At 35.8% G+C, this 15234-nt stretch overlaps 2 protein-coding genes and 1 long non-coding RNA gene across 3 annotated transcripts; all 3 read left to right on the top strand.

Annotated features, from left to right (window-relative positions):
- Positions 1 to 429: 429 nt before the first annotated feature.
- On the top strand, positions 430 to 4443 carry LOC108486755 (L-ascorbate oxidase homolog). The gene is made up of 8 exons (XM_017790967.2): positions 430 to 820; positions 926 to 1035; positions 2287 to 2557; positions 2670 to 2772; positions 2961 to 3306; positions 3393 to 3761; positions 3844 to 3922; positions 4022 to 4443. The coding sequence occupies exons 1-8, from the start codon at positions 683 to 685 to the stop codon at positions 4232 to 4234; spliced, it is 1629 nt and encodes a 542-aa protein (XP_017646456.1). The 5' UTR covers positions 430 to 682; the 3' UTR covers positions 4235 to 4443.
- Positions 4444 to 5322: 879 nt separating this feature from the next.
- On the top strand, positions 5323 to 7431 carry LOC108486757 (uncharacterized). Its single transcript, XM_017790969.2, has 7 exons — positions 5323 to 5710; positions 5812 to 6101; positions 6179 to 6255; positions 6345 to 6381; positions 6536 to 6686; positions 6834 to 6954; positions 7033 to 7431. Exons 2-7 carry the CDS (start codon positions 5819 to 5821, stop codon positions 7243 to 7245), a joined length of 882 nt encoding a protein of 293 aa, XP_017646458.1. The 5' UTR covers positions 5323 to 5710; positions 5812 to 5818; the 3' UTR covers positions 7246 to 7431.
- Positions 7432 to 8776: 1345 nt separating this feature from the next.
- Positions 8777 to 13584, top strand: LOC128294167 (uncharacterized). Its single transcript, XR_008284443.1, has 4 exons — positions 8777 to 9285; positions 11207 to 11430; positions 12309 to 12395; positions 13221 to 13584. It is a non-coding gene; the product is annotated as an uncharacterized LOC128294167 (long non-coding RNA).
- Positions 13585 to 15234: the final 1650 nt, after the last annotated feature.

The raw sequence follows: 15234 nt of genomic DNA, 5'->3' as shown, positions 1-15234 counted from the left end.
ACAGTATTGCACGAAGTAAACTAAACATGGAAGTTCTTGAATCTAATAATGGTTCTTTCTTTGACCCTTTTTTTCCAGTCTGTCAATGGTGCCATTGCAATGGAAAATGGAAGACGGCATCAGTATCAAAACACAACAGTCTTCTTCGCTACCAAGTTCGGACAATGGGCACATGAAATTAGGCAAGTCCAAGCTTTGCACGTGATTGGGGTTGATTCCTGTCTTGTTGCTTAGACTTGACAGCCTTTACTTACAATGTTCCATATATCACAAGCTCGTTTTATCAGTTCTGAAGGGCTAATATCAAGCGGCTACTGACGGTCCCACCATATGAACTCGACCCATGTGATGCTAAATAGGGACATGATTAAGCTGGGACCACCGCTTCTCACTAGATTCAATTGCATTCAATTGGAACCCACTGACAGCTAATATGCAATGTGATCTTATAAAAAAACGCTTTTTTTCACTTGCATACAAAACAGAGCTCTGCTTTTGCCTCCATACTAATTCTAAGAACCCCGAATAAATTGAGGGAAAGAAAGATTTAAAAAGGATACAACAATGGTGCCTTAAACTTTTTATAGATCTGTGTTTTATCTAACATTTTGCAAAAACAAGAATTCCTGTTTTTTCCTGTTTTTCTTTTTGTATCCTAAAGTAAGTAAACGAAGTCAACAAAATGGGAGACAGCAAGCTTATCCTTTGTTGCTTCATTGCTTGCATTTTGTTCCTCGGCGTTAATGGAGAAAACCCTTATCGTTATATCACTTGGAAAGTCACCTACGGTGATATTTACCCTCTTGGAGTTAAGCAACAGGTACTTTCTTTCTTGTTTTCTGGGTTTCTCTTTTTGGTTTCTAAAAGCTACTTGTTTAGCAAGTGTCTGAGTAATGGATTGGAATGTGGAAAAACTGTATTGCAGGGGATCTTAATAAATGGGCAGTTTCCAGGGCCTCATATCGATGCAGTTACTAATGACAACTTGATTATCAGTGTTTATAACTACTTAAATGAACCATTCCTTATCTCTTGGTAATCATGCTAACATTCCTTTTTTTATGCTTACTTTTTATTCATCATTTACTTAATGTTGGTTAGGAAGACAAGGTAAACTAGAAAAGAACAAAGGAAAGTACATATAAAATCTTGGAACATTAGCTCAAAATGCAGCTTTCATTTTAAGATAATGTGTGCTCTTTTGGTTTAGATAACTACAGCTTAGTGGGAAAGTTTTGAGTTTCTTAGATCTGAAGGTAAATGCTTGAACAGTAGACAATTTTCCATCGGTAGACATTTGCATTTATGACTACTATTTTTAGTAAGATCTCAACTAATGCTAAATTTGATGACAATGAAAACCTTATAAACTACTTCTAAATTTGGTACGTAAGTATATCCCTAGTTTTTATCCTTGATCCTTTATATTTCTCAATTTGTTGGTTCTTATCTCATAGACTATCTTGCACGGGCGGAATCAGAAGAAAATTTTAGGGGTCGAAATTAAATTGTCATTTTTACGATAGTAAAAATATAATTTAACTATTTTAATAGTCTATATATCTTTATAATTTTTAAAGAATTAAATTAAATTTTTTTAGTTTTAAGAGAGAAAGTATAATTTTACTGATTTAAAATGTTAAAAATTGTAAAGACTAAATAAATTTTTTTTTATTTTAGGGGCCGCGCTTAGTTACGCCCCTACTATCTTGGAAAGACGCTAACAATATGGTTCATTTTCATGGTTAAATGATTATTAAATTCAAGTTTTATAACGAATAACTCTTTCACTGACTCAATGGGTTAATAGTATTATGATAATTCAGTTAGTGCATCTGCTGCATCTCACATCTGTGGAGATTCATGTTTAAAATATTAAAAGATGAATAAAAATAATTAACAATGTCTGCCTAGTTATGGCAGAGCTGGTTGCAGTAAATTATTTAAATGCATGTGCTTGCCTATAGAATAATAAAAGATGTGTCCTTGATTATGTTTACTAGGACGGTATCAGACCTCGGGTTTAGGCCTAGTTTTAATTAAAGCTGTGAATTATGCAACTCACTTTAATAAAGCTTGGCAACTTTGCATATTATTGATCATTCAAAATGTTTATTTTGTACTTTCCATAGTTTATGTTGTACTTATTAGTGACTGATCCAATTATCCATTATCTATCTATTTGGTATGCATGTACTTAAATGTTTATGAAATAAATTGAAACGGCTTTTGGATGTCGCAATTGATGTGAAATTTGACTGTCATCTCCTTTTTTTGGGTCTGCAGGAACGGTGTGCAGCAAAGGAGGAATTCATGGCAGGATGGAGTTTCTGGCACAAACTGTCCAATTCGACCGGGGAAAAACTTCACTTACGTTCTCCAAGTGAAAGATCAGATTGGTAGCTTTTACTACTTCCCATCACTTTTATTCCATAAGGCTGCCGGAGGGTACGGTGCTATCAGAATCTGGAGCCGCCCCAAGATCCCTGTACCTTTCCCTAGTCCTGCTGGGGATTTCACTGTACTGGCTGGGGACTGGTATAAAAGAAATCACTATGTAAGAATTCTGTTTCTGCATCGGTTATAAAAACATGATATACCATATAAGTAGGGGGCTGGAGCTGTAATCATTGTTCTACAAACCGACTAATCCCTCGTTGTTTCTTAAGGTATTGAGACGTCTCTTGGACAGTGGTCATAACCTTCCCTTCCCCGATAGACTTCTCATCAATGGTCGAGGGTGGAATGGATACACATTCACTGTTGATCCAGGTGAGCAATAGCCAACTTGCTAGTCTCTGTCCCATCGGTTGCTCGAATCTGTTGTTTGTTCGATAAACCTGATCAATACTGTTATATGCAGTTCATGAATATGTTTAGGCCATTCTCGCTTAACCTTAGCTTTTAAATTTTACGCAATGCGAGTTGTTTGTGACATGGGACATTGTTTTTGAACCCAGGTAGGACATACCGGTTTAGGGTATCGAATGTTGGGCTCACAACTTCGATTAACTTCAGGATCCAGGGGCACAAGCTGAAACTTATAGAAGTTGAAGGATCACATACGCTTCAAAACACCTACACTTCTTTCGATATCCATCTTGGGCAGTCATGTTCATTCTTGGTAACTGCTGATCAGATTCCACAGGACTACTATGTTGTTGCCTCTACACGCTTCACTCGTCGTGTGCTCACAACAACTGCCGTTCTTCACTACAGCAATTCGAAAAGGGGAGTTTCTGGTCCAGTGCCTGGGGCTCCCACTATACAAATTGCTCCATCAGTCATGCAGGCCAGATCGATACGGTACTTATCTTATGGAACTCTTTCAGAAGCTAATAATTGAAACCATTTAAAAGTGGCTATCAAGCTGATAGCTTTTCTTCTACCAGTTGGAACCTAACAGCTAGTGGACCTAGACCTAATCCCCAAGGCTCTTACCATTATGGATTGATCACTCCAAGCCGCACTATCATGCTCTCAAACTCTGCACCTTATATTAATGGAAAGCAGAGGTATGCTGTCAATGGTGTCTCATATGTTCCAGCGGATACTCCATTAAAAATTGCAGATTATTTCAAGATTCCCGGAGTCTTCAATCTTGGAAGCATTCCTACTTGGCCCCCTTCAGGAAATAATGCCTACTTTCAGACCTCTGTCATGGCAGCCAACTTCCGAGAATATGTTGAGATTGTATTTCAAAATTGGGAGGACACTGTGCAGTCATGGCATATTGATGGTTATTCCTTCTTTGTTGTAGGGTAAGGTTTTCAATATTAATGCTCTAGGTTCGATTTTCTATGTAAGGATCCAATTAACGTGTTTAAAATGTTGGTTGATCAGGATGAATGGAGGTCAATGGACACCTGCTAGTCGATCAAGCTACAATTTGAGAGACACGGTAGCCCGCTGCACCACTCAGGTATTGCTGTTATTCCGTCAATGCGCATGAGATGTGATCAATTATAGAGATTGTAGGAGCACCAGTTCTAAGTCTAGATTATTTTTCGAGCAAATGCAGGTGTATCCCAGGTCATGGACTGCAATCTACATGGCTTTAGACAACGTGGGAATGTGGAATATAAGGTCCGAGAACTGGGCCAGGCAATATTTAGGCCAGCAGTTTTATCTCAGGGTCTACTCCCCTGCAAATTCATGGAGAGATGAATTGCCAATCCCGAAGAACGCCCTTCTCTGTGGCCGAGCTAGAGGTCGCCATACAAGGCCTTTCTGAATTAGCTAACAAGAATAATAATGTCACGAAAGGGTGACATGTCGCAAGCTTGGAAATATGAAGAGCAAAATTTGATTGTTAATTGCGGATTATTAGAGCTCAACTTGAGCTTTTTGAACCAATTTCTTTCTTGGCCTTGTGTTCCTAGAACAACTTTGTTGTTTTTATGATAACAGGATTGGCATTCAATTTATATATATTATGATAAATTAATCGTCCCCTATCGAATAATTGAAACCTCTGCTTTGGACTTTGAGTCTCCTTGATTCAGACAAAGCTTACGACACCAAGAAACACTTGTCCATGATTCTGGCAAATTCCATCAAGAGGAATATTCCTCAATTTGAAACCGTCTCCCTTAAGTTGCAATTCTTCAAACCCCCAGTTAGAGGTGCCACAAACCGACAGAAGTAGTTTCAACCATTGTTGGCAATCGAGATTGCTCACCACACCCATAGCTTAACAATGTGAGCATCAATGGTGACGTTTTAGGCATTGGACGTGGCCACTGCATGAGAAACAAAAGCCAGCTGGGAAAAGAAAAAAAAAAGAATGCTTGCGTAGCCACCCCCACACACGTTATCGGCTTATTGTTGATTGTTGAAATCATCACTCGATCGGTTAGTGTGAACATTGGCATGTTCTTATATATATGAAACTGTCCATGTTTTAGTGTTTGAAGAAAGAAATCAACAAAAGCATATATTTTAGATATATTTTTTTGTAAAGTGATGATGACCGGAATAAAGGGAAGTATCCTGTTTTGAGGAATGAGGGAGGATTGAACATGTTTCTTGTAGGAACTGCAAATCAGCAAAATGCTTAGGTCATTACATGTCAATGGCTCCATGTTTTACTTTGGGCCATTTTTTAACGTTTATGTCTTTGTTTGTTTTGCAGTGAAAGTGTGAAACCATTTTTTTTTTCTTTGTTATAACGTTTACCTTTGCTAATTTTTTTTTCTTTGCAACTTTTAACTGTAAATTTTGCAGATACTCCTACAACAATTAATGAAAAATAGTCAAGATTATTTCTAAGAATTTGGCTAATAAATGAAGTCAACAGTTACATTTATGTTCTTCAACTGGAAATAAAAAGGAAGAAGAAAAATGAAGAATGAATGTCAGGAAATGCATGACCCAAAAGAATAACTTCAATTTCAAAGTTGAAACCATGATATCATCAGGAAATTTGGGTAGAAAAGTTTTCATCTTTTCATCATTTTGGGTTCTTGTTTTTCACCCAATCAATCAATTTTTTTTTTTGCCTGAATCAATCAATCAAGTTTCATGAACCAAATTGCGAAGTCTTTTTTTTTTTCTATTTTTTTCTAAATTTTGATGAAGAAAGTGAGTCTGAAATTCCGTGTCCAAATTTCCTTTTTCTAATCGAACCTCCAATAGACTAAAACTGGCCTCTCAAAGAGTGTAAGAAAAGCTGCGGAAGAAGACAAAATCCATGCAACAGTCTTCACTAGTATTTATTCTCTTTTTTGTTTCAACTTTCACCAAAACACCCACCTCTCTTTTTTTATCTCTCGTCTCTTTCTCATTGTTTATATTGTCTGATAATCTTAGGCACAATATGAAGAGAGTTGATGTTGGTAGTTGTTGGCTTAAAGGGTGTTGTTCTTCATCTTCTTCCCTCGACGACAGTGGTGGAATCAGCGTTTATTCACCGTCACCGTCGATGATGAGAGTTATGAGGCGACGCCACCATAAGGACGATAATCTGCAGCTGCCTGAAATAAGCTTGAAATCGCCAATCGTAAGGCCTTATGTTAGATCAAAAATGCCTCGTTTAAGATGGACACCTGATCTTCACCAATGCTTTGTGCATGCAGTTGAACGCTTAGGTGGAGAAGACAGTAAGCTACCTTGTAATATTTTATTAACCCTTTTTCCAACACCTTTCAGTTTTTCATTATTGTTTTCAACTATATAGGGGCAACCCCAAAGATGGTTTTACAGATAATGGATGTGAAAGGACTAACAATCTCCCATGTTAAGAGCCATCTCCAGGTTTTGATCAAATACTACAAATATCTATATTGTTTGAAAAGAATTCTGGGTTTGTATTTTTCAATTTTTGGCTTGCCATGTATGAACAGATGTATAGGAGCACCAAGCATGAACAGATGATACAAGGTATACATGAGAAAACTAATATGTTACTAGTGCATGCTCTTTAATTTACTTCTATCGAACTTAAAGTGCATGGAATATAAAACTTTTCAAATCCCAGTTGCCAATATCTTGAATTATTATGAAGTATGTGTATGTATGGTTATGTAAATTACAGAAGCAGCTACTGCATCAAGGAGAAACGAGAAGGTATTAGAACTGATGAACTGCCCACAAAATCAACAGTTTAAGGATCAAGTGAGACCCTATAACCTAGGCCTCGGAATTGAAGGGATGCCTTCATGTACCATCTATCGGCAGCCACAATGGTATATATATCTATATGTATTTGTATATCTATATCTATATCCAGTGTTGCTATATTTGCACTTAATTCTTAGAAGCCAAAAAAAAAGGGTGTCTTTGAATCTTTCCTCTGAAAATGTTTATATTGAGACCTTCCTCCATATATGCAGGAATGGAAACAAAGTGAGTAACCAGTTATCATACGGTGAATTAACAAATAAAGGATCCGAGCAAAGATCAAGTACTTCATATATAATCTTCAAGGATTTACTCAAAAGTTGCACCATCCCAGTAACGATCTCTCTCTCTCTCTTTTCTTCCTTTTGTTCATATATAGATTGATCTAATTGAAGGGTTTCGGTCCTACAGGAGAATCGTGAAAAGGTAAACGTGGGACAACATGGTGGTGCAGATTGGAAATGCAATCATCAAAAGCTGGTTAAGTTAGGGGATCATAGTCAAGCATCTGATTGTTCAATTTGTCGGTCGCTTAAATCAAAAGTTTCCCAGAAAATGTCAAGGCATGGCAAAGCTGAGACATTGGGCCTAAATGATGTCTCTTTAGAACTCTCTCTTGCTTGAAACTATGCATATAAAAGGACGTAACATAACCAGTGTGGAATATCAAAAAGCTTCTGTCGTGTTACGTTGTTTTGTTGGCTAAATTTCTTAAGTCTACAATTCTACGTACTTATCCTTACCTGCGATAAGATCATTTGACTCGGATATTTATTCACTCGAATACTAACCATTGCACGAGACAAAGGCTTAACAGTATATCTACCTCCAATTATGACGAAGGTGACCAAAGGCCTAAATGCATAGGGTGATTAGCCAGGCTTGATTCACGTGTGCCAGTTGCACTGTGGGCTGTGGCTCGACCACACTGTAGAAGCTTTTTTCTGTTTGCGGGTTAGGTTGATGATTGAAATTTCAAGTCTTTCTTGATTCAAAAGAAAGTTTGGTGGACAAAGCACTCGCAAACTAATCACTGTCGGCTTTAACAAAGGAAATTTGTGCAATGTTGCACTTTAAGAAAAGAGTTTAGATTAGAATTTTGAAGATAATATTATTAAAAAGTATAGTTAAAAATCTTAAAATAAATAATTAATCATTAATGATGTCATATCATAAAAATAAGCCAATTTAAGTATCGGCAAATAGCACATTTTTAAGATATAATGATAAATTTAGTACAAAAATTTATTTATTTGTTAATTTTGTCACGTATTCTTTTTTGGGGGTCTTTTGGTCCTCAAATTCTAAAATTTAATCAATTTTCTTTCTTTTGAATGGAAAAGTTAGCTGAACTGTAAAATTTTATCGGTATTGATGTGACAACTCACATGGTATTTATCCATCTTAAAAAAGCAAACTGTTAAAAAAGTTAATAAAAACCTTTAGAAAATTTATTCATGTTAGTAGTGAAGTGTACATAAAATACCAAGTAAGCTGACATGACAATATCATTAAAATTTTAGCATTTTGGTCAGTTTTTTAATAAAAAAGCAAACAATTTGACTAAATTTTAAAGGTTGAGCGCTACAATAACTCAAAAAAAGAATAAAGATCAAAATGACAAAATGAATAAATATTAGGAGCTAAATTTATTTTTGTTTTTTTAAACAAACAAATGGGATAATCACTAGTTGTCATAAAGAGATAACCATACAAGCAAGTACGTTCTATCTTATACAAGCAAGTGAATTACAATATGGAATGGTCCTCGAAAGTGCCCAAAGGCGAAGAAAGGTCTCAAGGTAGACTAAGACTAATGTCAATAAACCTTGAACATCAACAAGGCAAAGACGGTGGTCTGAAAACCGAAAGATAAAAAGCAAAACACGAAAATTAGGGTTTATTGTTGTAGCTAATAGAGAGCACATATATTACAATTACCTTTTGTATCAAGAACTAAAAAATGAAGTCATCAAAACTTGAGGCTTGTTGAGCTAATAAGATTGCTAGAAGAAAGTTTTTTTTTTTTTTTGGAAACAGAATGGTTGAGATTTTATTCAAATAGAAGCCTATAAAGACAAGCCCAACAAAACAAAACAGAAACTCCAACCCAAAATAAATAAGACTAAACATAAGGGAAATTATTTCTGATAGAAGAAAAGAAAACTGAAAAAGCATTAAAAGAAACATAAATGATCCCAACCACCCAAGCAGATTGTTTATTTCCAAAGCATCTGAAAAGCAAAACCCTTTAGCAGCCTGTCAGAGTATTATCCCATCAATCCTATCAATCTGCTTCAATAATATACTAGAATGTGTTCTTTCAAAAACCATTGCGCCTCTTTAGAATCTTGATACTCCTTCATTTAAAAAGACCTAAAAATTTCTCTTCCACCTATTTCATTCCCATCTTCCAAAATGGGGAACCAATATCAGATGTGGCTTGTACGGTGTGGTTATCGCCGATCTACTTCAATAGCATCGAGTGCATAGGTAGAAACATTGGCCATAAGATAAGTTGTTTCATTTATTTTAAGACCCTCAGTAGCCAAAGTATCCAGGCATTCGCCTTCACCGAGACCTCAGTACTTGAAATAATTCTCCAGCACATTCTATCCTCCAAAATGCCCTTGGTGGCCCATATGCTTCTCCAGGTATAGGAAGGTAGTTGTCTTAAACTTAACTCCATAAAGCTAGTATTTGGAAAATATTTTACTTTTAGAGTACGTGATAATAATGAATCTGGATAACTAAGCAACCTCCATCCTTGTTTGGCAAGCAGGGCTAAATTAAATTGAGATAATGAGCAAAAATCTAGGCCACCATAACTTTTCAATTCACATAATCAGTTCTATGTACACCAATGAATACCAAGCTTATTACTACTTCGACGCCACCGTAGCTTGGAGGACTGATTTTATAAATACCTTTTTACCTTCTTGCGAGAGATGTCGAATACTCCATCCAGAAATTTTTGCTTGCATCATGTCCTTAAGACTTTGAAAAGCTTTTCTTTTACCACTTCTAACAATGTTTGGTAGGCCTAGGTACTTCTCTGGTACTATAGAAATTCGTATGTTCATCATTTGGGAAACCACTTCCTTACTTGCATTTGTAGTGTTTGAGCTAAAAAACACTGTGGATTTATCAAAATTGATACACTACCCAGAAATGTCTTCATACTCCCTTAGGATTCCTTTTAAAGCATTAACACCCTTACACGTCGTTTCCCTAAAGAGTAAGTAATCGTTTGTAAACATTAAGTGAGTAATATGTGGCCCCATTCTATAAACCTTCGCACCCTTTATCAGTCCTTCCTGATTTGCAAGTTTCATTAGCATCGAAAGCCCTTCTCCACAAAACAAGAACATATAAAGGACTCAAAGGGTCAACTTGTCTCAATCCCCTTTCCAGTTTAAAAATTCCACCAGCCTGCCCATTTAGAATAACAAAATATGATACTGAGTTAATACATCTTATTATGAAATTTACCCAAGAATCTACAAAACCCATTGCTCTCATCATTAGTTCAATGAAAGGTCGTTCTACTCGATCATTGGCTTTGCTCATATCGAGCTTCAAAACCATCTACCCTTTCCTTCCAATTCTCTTATTTTTAAGCGCGTGAAATACCTCATAGGCTAGAAGAACATTATTCGTAACGAGGCACTCTGGTACAAAGGCGTTTTGTGGCTCATCTATACACGAATCCAATATCTTTTGCAAACGGTTTACTATTGTTTTTGCAATAATCTTGTAAAGTACAGTAAAAATGCTAATTGGCCTAAAATCTTTCAAGTTGGTGGGGCTGCCAATCTTTGGGATCAAAACAATATTCGTATTATTAATGACTTCCATCAATAATCCTTTTTTGAGAATATCTAAGCAAAAATTGCCGACCTCTCCCCCAATAATGTGCCAGTGTTTTTGCTAAAAGAGTGCAGGGAAACTCTACTCCCCCAAAGCCTTTGTTAGGCCCATAAACTTAAGAACCTCTTGCACCTTCTCCACTTTAAACTTTGTTGTCAACACATTATTCATTTTAGCGGTAACACGCTTATTAACACCAGATACTAAATGAGTTGTGTCACCAATACCACTAGAGGAGAATAAATCATTAAAATAATTCCTGGCCACTCTTTCTATATCATCTATTAACAATAGATAGTAAATGGGTTGTGTCACTAATACCCTTAGAGGAGAATAAATCATTAAAATAATCCCTGGCCACTCTTTCTTTATCAGCAGAATCAAAAACAGTATGCCCATCAGCATCTTGTAAGCTTCTAATTTGATTGAAATGACGCATGTTAGAAGAAAATTTATGGAAAAAAAAAATGTCTTTGTCACCTCATTTTAACCAATTGGCCTTAGATCTATGCTCCCAAAAGCATTCTTCTTTTTTTGCTTCAAAGTTAAAATGCATTTTGACATTGATAATCTCAGCCAGCAACTCCTTAGTTCGGTCCTCTTGATTTAATTCCTCAAGACATTGACTCAACCTCTTTTTTAAGGAACCTTGTCTATACCAAATAATATTTTCCCACTTTTGAAGGCCCATCATAACAGACCCAAATTTTTCTAGTAAAGGCCCAACATGCAACGTCCGCAATCTTTGAATTCGGGCATCACGTGATTGTTCCATACACCACCAAGATTCAAACTTACAAGACCTCTAGCAACGTATTGACTCTTCCTGATCAGTTCTTATTAGCAACGGGAAATGGTTAGAGAATGAGTGAGAAAGATGCTGTAACATCCCGAAATAGGGCCTAAACGGAGCAGTGGTTGCGAAACCATAAATTCGAGGTAGAAAAATTTATTTTATTATTATTTTGAGGTTCATGATATGATTGCATGATTGTGTGAAAATTTCGTGATGAAATTCTATGCATAAAGTGCTTAAGTTGAGATTAGGGACTAAATCGAATAATTTGCAAAACTTGCATTCTAGAAGTTTTTAGTATGAAATTGATTTGGAATATTAATGAGGAGGTCTTAAATAAAAATTTGACCAATTTCTAAGTCTATGGACAAAAATTGGACATGGATGGAATTTTTGGGAAAATTTAGTATTAAGGGCATTTTGGTCATTTAGTTATTAAAATGAATTAAAAACAAAATTAAAAGCCAATTTTTTTTGTCCATCTTCTTCATTAGGTCGAAATTTCAAGGGTTCTCCATAGCTAGGGTTTGTTTCAAGCTTTCAAGCTCCATAGTAAGTGATTCCAAGCCCCGTTTTTAATGATCTTTACGTTTTTGGAGTCCCGATAACTTGATTAAGCTTATTCTAGCAATAATTCAACCTAGGGTTCATACTTGGAAAATTACCCATAGGTGAAATTTGTGTATTTTGGTTTTTTATGATAGAGTATGAGGTTTTAAATTATGTTAGACAACTTGTGCTACTCGGTTTTAAGTGAAAACGAGTAAAAGGGCTTAATCGGTAAAAATACCTAATAGTCATAAGTACATGTTAGAGTGTGAATTTGATGTTGTCATAGAAGGGAAAAATGATTAGCATGTCATAAAAAATAAGAAAATAGGATGAAGTCTAAATTACGAGCCTTGGGGTAAAAGTGCAAATATGTGAAAGTTTAGAGGTAAAAATGTAATTTTGCCAAAGTTTGGGTCAAGGAATGTTTTAATAAATGTGAGTATTAAATAAGCTAAATTTTTTATTATAGATCAAGAAGAACAAAATCTGGAGTTAGACCGGGGAAAGAAAAAGATAGTGGACTAAATCGATATAGTTGATCGTATTTTGTTTCGAGGTAAGTTTACGGTAAATAAATGCAATATTCTATTATTTTATGTTAATTTTGTTAATTTCCAGCATCTATATATTTATTTTATGAAATTATTCAAAGAAGACTTAAGCATGAATTGACGGAGAAGAAATTTCAAAAAGTCCCGGTTGAACCTTAGGAATGAGTAGGATACAAATGTCATGACATTAGGGTTTAAGGATACTGTGTAAGACCATGCCAAGGCATGGCAATTGGTAAGGTTTCTAAGGCAAGGAAATCATGTAAGACCATGTCAAGACATGGCATTGATAAGTTACTATAAGGCAAAAGTCCCATGTAAGACCATGCCAAGGCATGGCATTGGTGAGTTCATAAGGCAAGGCTACCATGTAAGACCATGTCAAGACATGGCAATGGTAAGTTTCAAAAGGATACCACGTAAGACCATGACAAGTCATGGCAATGGTAAGGTACCCGTGTATCCTTAGTATTCTAAGTGGTTCAACGGGAAAATTTAAAGAGAATATCAAGGTAAGGTAAGGTAAGATGAGTTATACTAAAAAGGTAAGACAAGTTCATGCTAGAAGAGTAAAGGTAAGTACATAATGTTCATGTATGCTTGATAAGGAAAAAGGTAAGTAAAATGTATTAATAAATTTGATTAAGTAAGTAAGTATTTAAGTAAGTGAGTAGGTGAAGAAGTTTTAAATATGTCTATGACAATTAATGAAGTTGCATTAAGTAGTATCATGCCAAGTAGTAAGATAATTCTTATGAATGTTGTTATTTATTTGCATGCAAACTTACTAAACTTAATGCTTACCCCCTTTATTTTCCTTCTTTTTATAGTTTTGTCAAGCTAACTCGGGGATCGTGAAGTACGTCGGAGGTTCGGGCACACTATCACGAGGATTTTTTTGGTATAGCTAGATGTTTCATTTTGAGTATGGCATCTATAGCATCGTAGCCATTTTGTGTGTATGATCTTATGATATGGCTAATGAATGGTATGTAAATGTTTGATAATGATTAGCTGTTGGAATGGCTAATCAAAGACATGTTTGGTGTTATGTATGCCTAAATGCTAGTTATTCCATGGAAATTATGAAAAAGGTGAAATTAGCACAATCAGACAGTAGCAGTGATGTGAATTTGAAAAATCACTAAAAATAGTAGAAATGGAATTAAATGATGAATAAGTTACGAAATCAAATATTATTATGTCTATTTTCAAATGGAAGAAACAAAATAGGTAAATGAGATATATTTTATGAGATATTTAAATTTTTGTGAAACAGAGCCAGAGCAATTTCTGGATCCCCTGTTCTGACTTTGGAAATTCACCAAGAATTGTAAAAAGATAATTAGAAGTCATTATTTACATGTACAGATTACTTATTGAGTCTAGTTTTATAGGAAATAAACTTCGTAGTAATTGGAACTCTGTATAAGGAGATATTTGATTCGTAATACACATAGGTCAGAGCAGTCAAACCCTAAAATAGGGGAGACTTTAACTAATAAACTATACCAGTTGGCCCGACCAAAAATTCTAAAAAAAAATAGTTGATAGATATATGAGTCTAGTTTCAGGGAAAATTTACAGAATTGGATTTCGAGTTTTGTAACTCGAAATATGAATTTTTAAGCGACTGTGACGCAGATTGCCAGCTTCTCTGGAAGTTTTAAAAATAAATTGTTTGAGATGTTTAAGTAATGAATTAAGTCCGTTAACACCTCGTGTTCAACTCCGGCGACGGTCTCGGGTACGGGGCGTTATAGATGCCATAAGGAAAAATCTAAGAGAAGTTCCCCCACTCAGCTGTAGCAACCCCTCTATCGAGTCGCTTTCTTATATTAGTTTCACACAAGTTTCCATGTTCCCAAGTAAACCAAGGATCAATACACCCGATATCCTCTAAAGTACAATCCTTCAACACATTACGAAATTCTTCTATTCTTCGATCATCTAAAAAGGATGTATTGGTGGCCGGGGATGAAACGTGATATTTCTGAGTTTGTATCGAGATGTTTGATATGTCAACAGGTTAAAGCTGAACATCAGGTACCTTCGGGATTACTACAGCCAATTACGATACCGGAATGGAAATGGGAAAGGATCACAATAGACTTTGTGTCGGGATTACCTTTGTCTTCGAAAAAGAAAGATGCTATTTGGGTAATCGTTGACCGGTTGACAAAGTCGGCACACTTTATACCGGTACGTATGGATTTTTCTTTAGATAAGTTGGTTGAATTATATATATCTGAGATTGTCAAATTACATGGGGTAACAGTCTCTATTATTTCGGATAGAGATCTTCGGTTCACGTCTCGTTTCTGGGACAAGTTGCAAAAAGTATTAGGGACTCAGTTGCATTTCAGTACTGCATTTCATCCTCAGACAGATGGCCAATCCGAACGTGTAATTCAGGTATTAGAGGACATGCTTCGATGTTGTGTACTAGAGTTTGAAGGTAGTTGGGAAAGGTATTTGCCTTTGATTGAGTTTGCCTACAACAATAGTTATCAGTCTAGTATTAAAATGGCACCGTATGAAGCTTTGTATGGTCGGAAATGTAAAACACCATTATATTGGACTGAACTGAGTGAGAAAAAGATACATGGAGTTAATTTGATTCGGGAAACTGAAGAGAAAGTAAAGGTGATCCGAGATAGCTTGAAAGCAGCTTCTGATCGACAAAAGTCGTCATATGCCGATCTTAAAAGGAAAGAGATAGAATTTCAGGTCGGCGACAAGGTATTCTTGAAAGTATCACCTTGGAAAAGGGTCCTTCAATTCGGTCGTAAAGGTAAATTGAGTCCACGTTTTATTGGGCCATATGAGATTACTGAACGAATC

The sequence above is a fragment of the Gossypium arboreum genome, chromosome 6, assembly GCF_025698485.1.
Source record: "Gossypium arboreum isolate Shixiya-1 chromosome 6, ASM2569848v2, whole genome shotgun sequence".
Lineage (NCBI taxonomy): Eukaryota > Viridiplantae > Streptophyta > Magnoliopsida > Malvales > Malvaceae > Gossypium > Gossypium arboreum.
The sequence above is the reverse complement of the archived record's forward strand: the minus strand, read 5'-3'. Positions and strand labels throughout refer to the sequence as shown.

Bases quoted from the DNA above. Each gene is read 5' to 3' on its own strand.
- LOC108486755 (XM_017790967.2), top strand. From the start codon at position 683: ATGGGAGACAGCAAGCTTATCCTTTGTTGCTTCATTGCTTGCATTTTG. The intron at 2,558-2,669 runs GTAAGAATTCTG...TTGTTTCTTAAG, and splicing joins GGTATAAAAGAAATCACTAT to GTATTGAGACGTCTCTTGGA. The intron at 2,773-2,960 runs GTGAGCAATAGC...TTTTGAACCCAG, and splicing joins CACATTCACTGTTGATCCAG to GTAGGACATACCGGTTTAGG.
- LOC108486757 (XM_017790969.2), top strand. From the start codon at position 5,819: ATGAAGAGAGTTGATGTTGGTAGTTGTTGGCTTAAAGGGTGTTGTTCT. The intron at 6,102-6,178 runs GTAAGCTACCTT...TCAACTATATAG, and splicing joins ACGCTTAGGTGGAGAAGACA to GGGCAACCCCAAAGATGGTT. The intron at 6,955-7,032 runs GTAACGATCTCT...TCGGTCCTACAG, and splicing joins TCAAAAGTTGCACCATCCCA to GAGAATCGTGAAAAGGTAAA.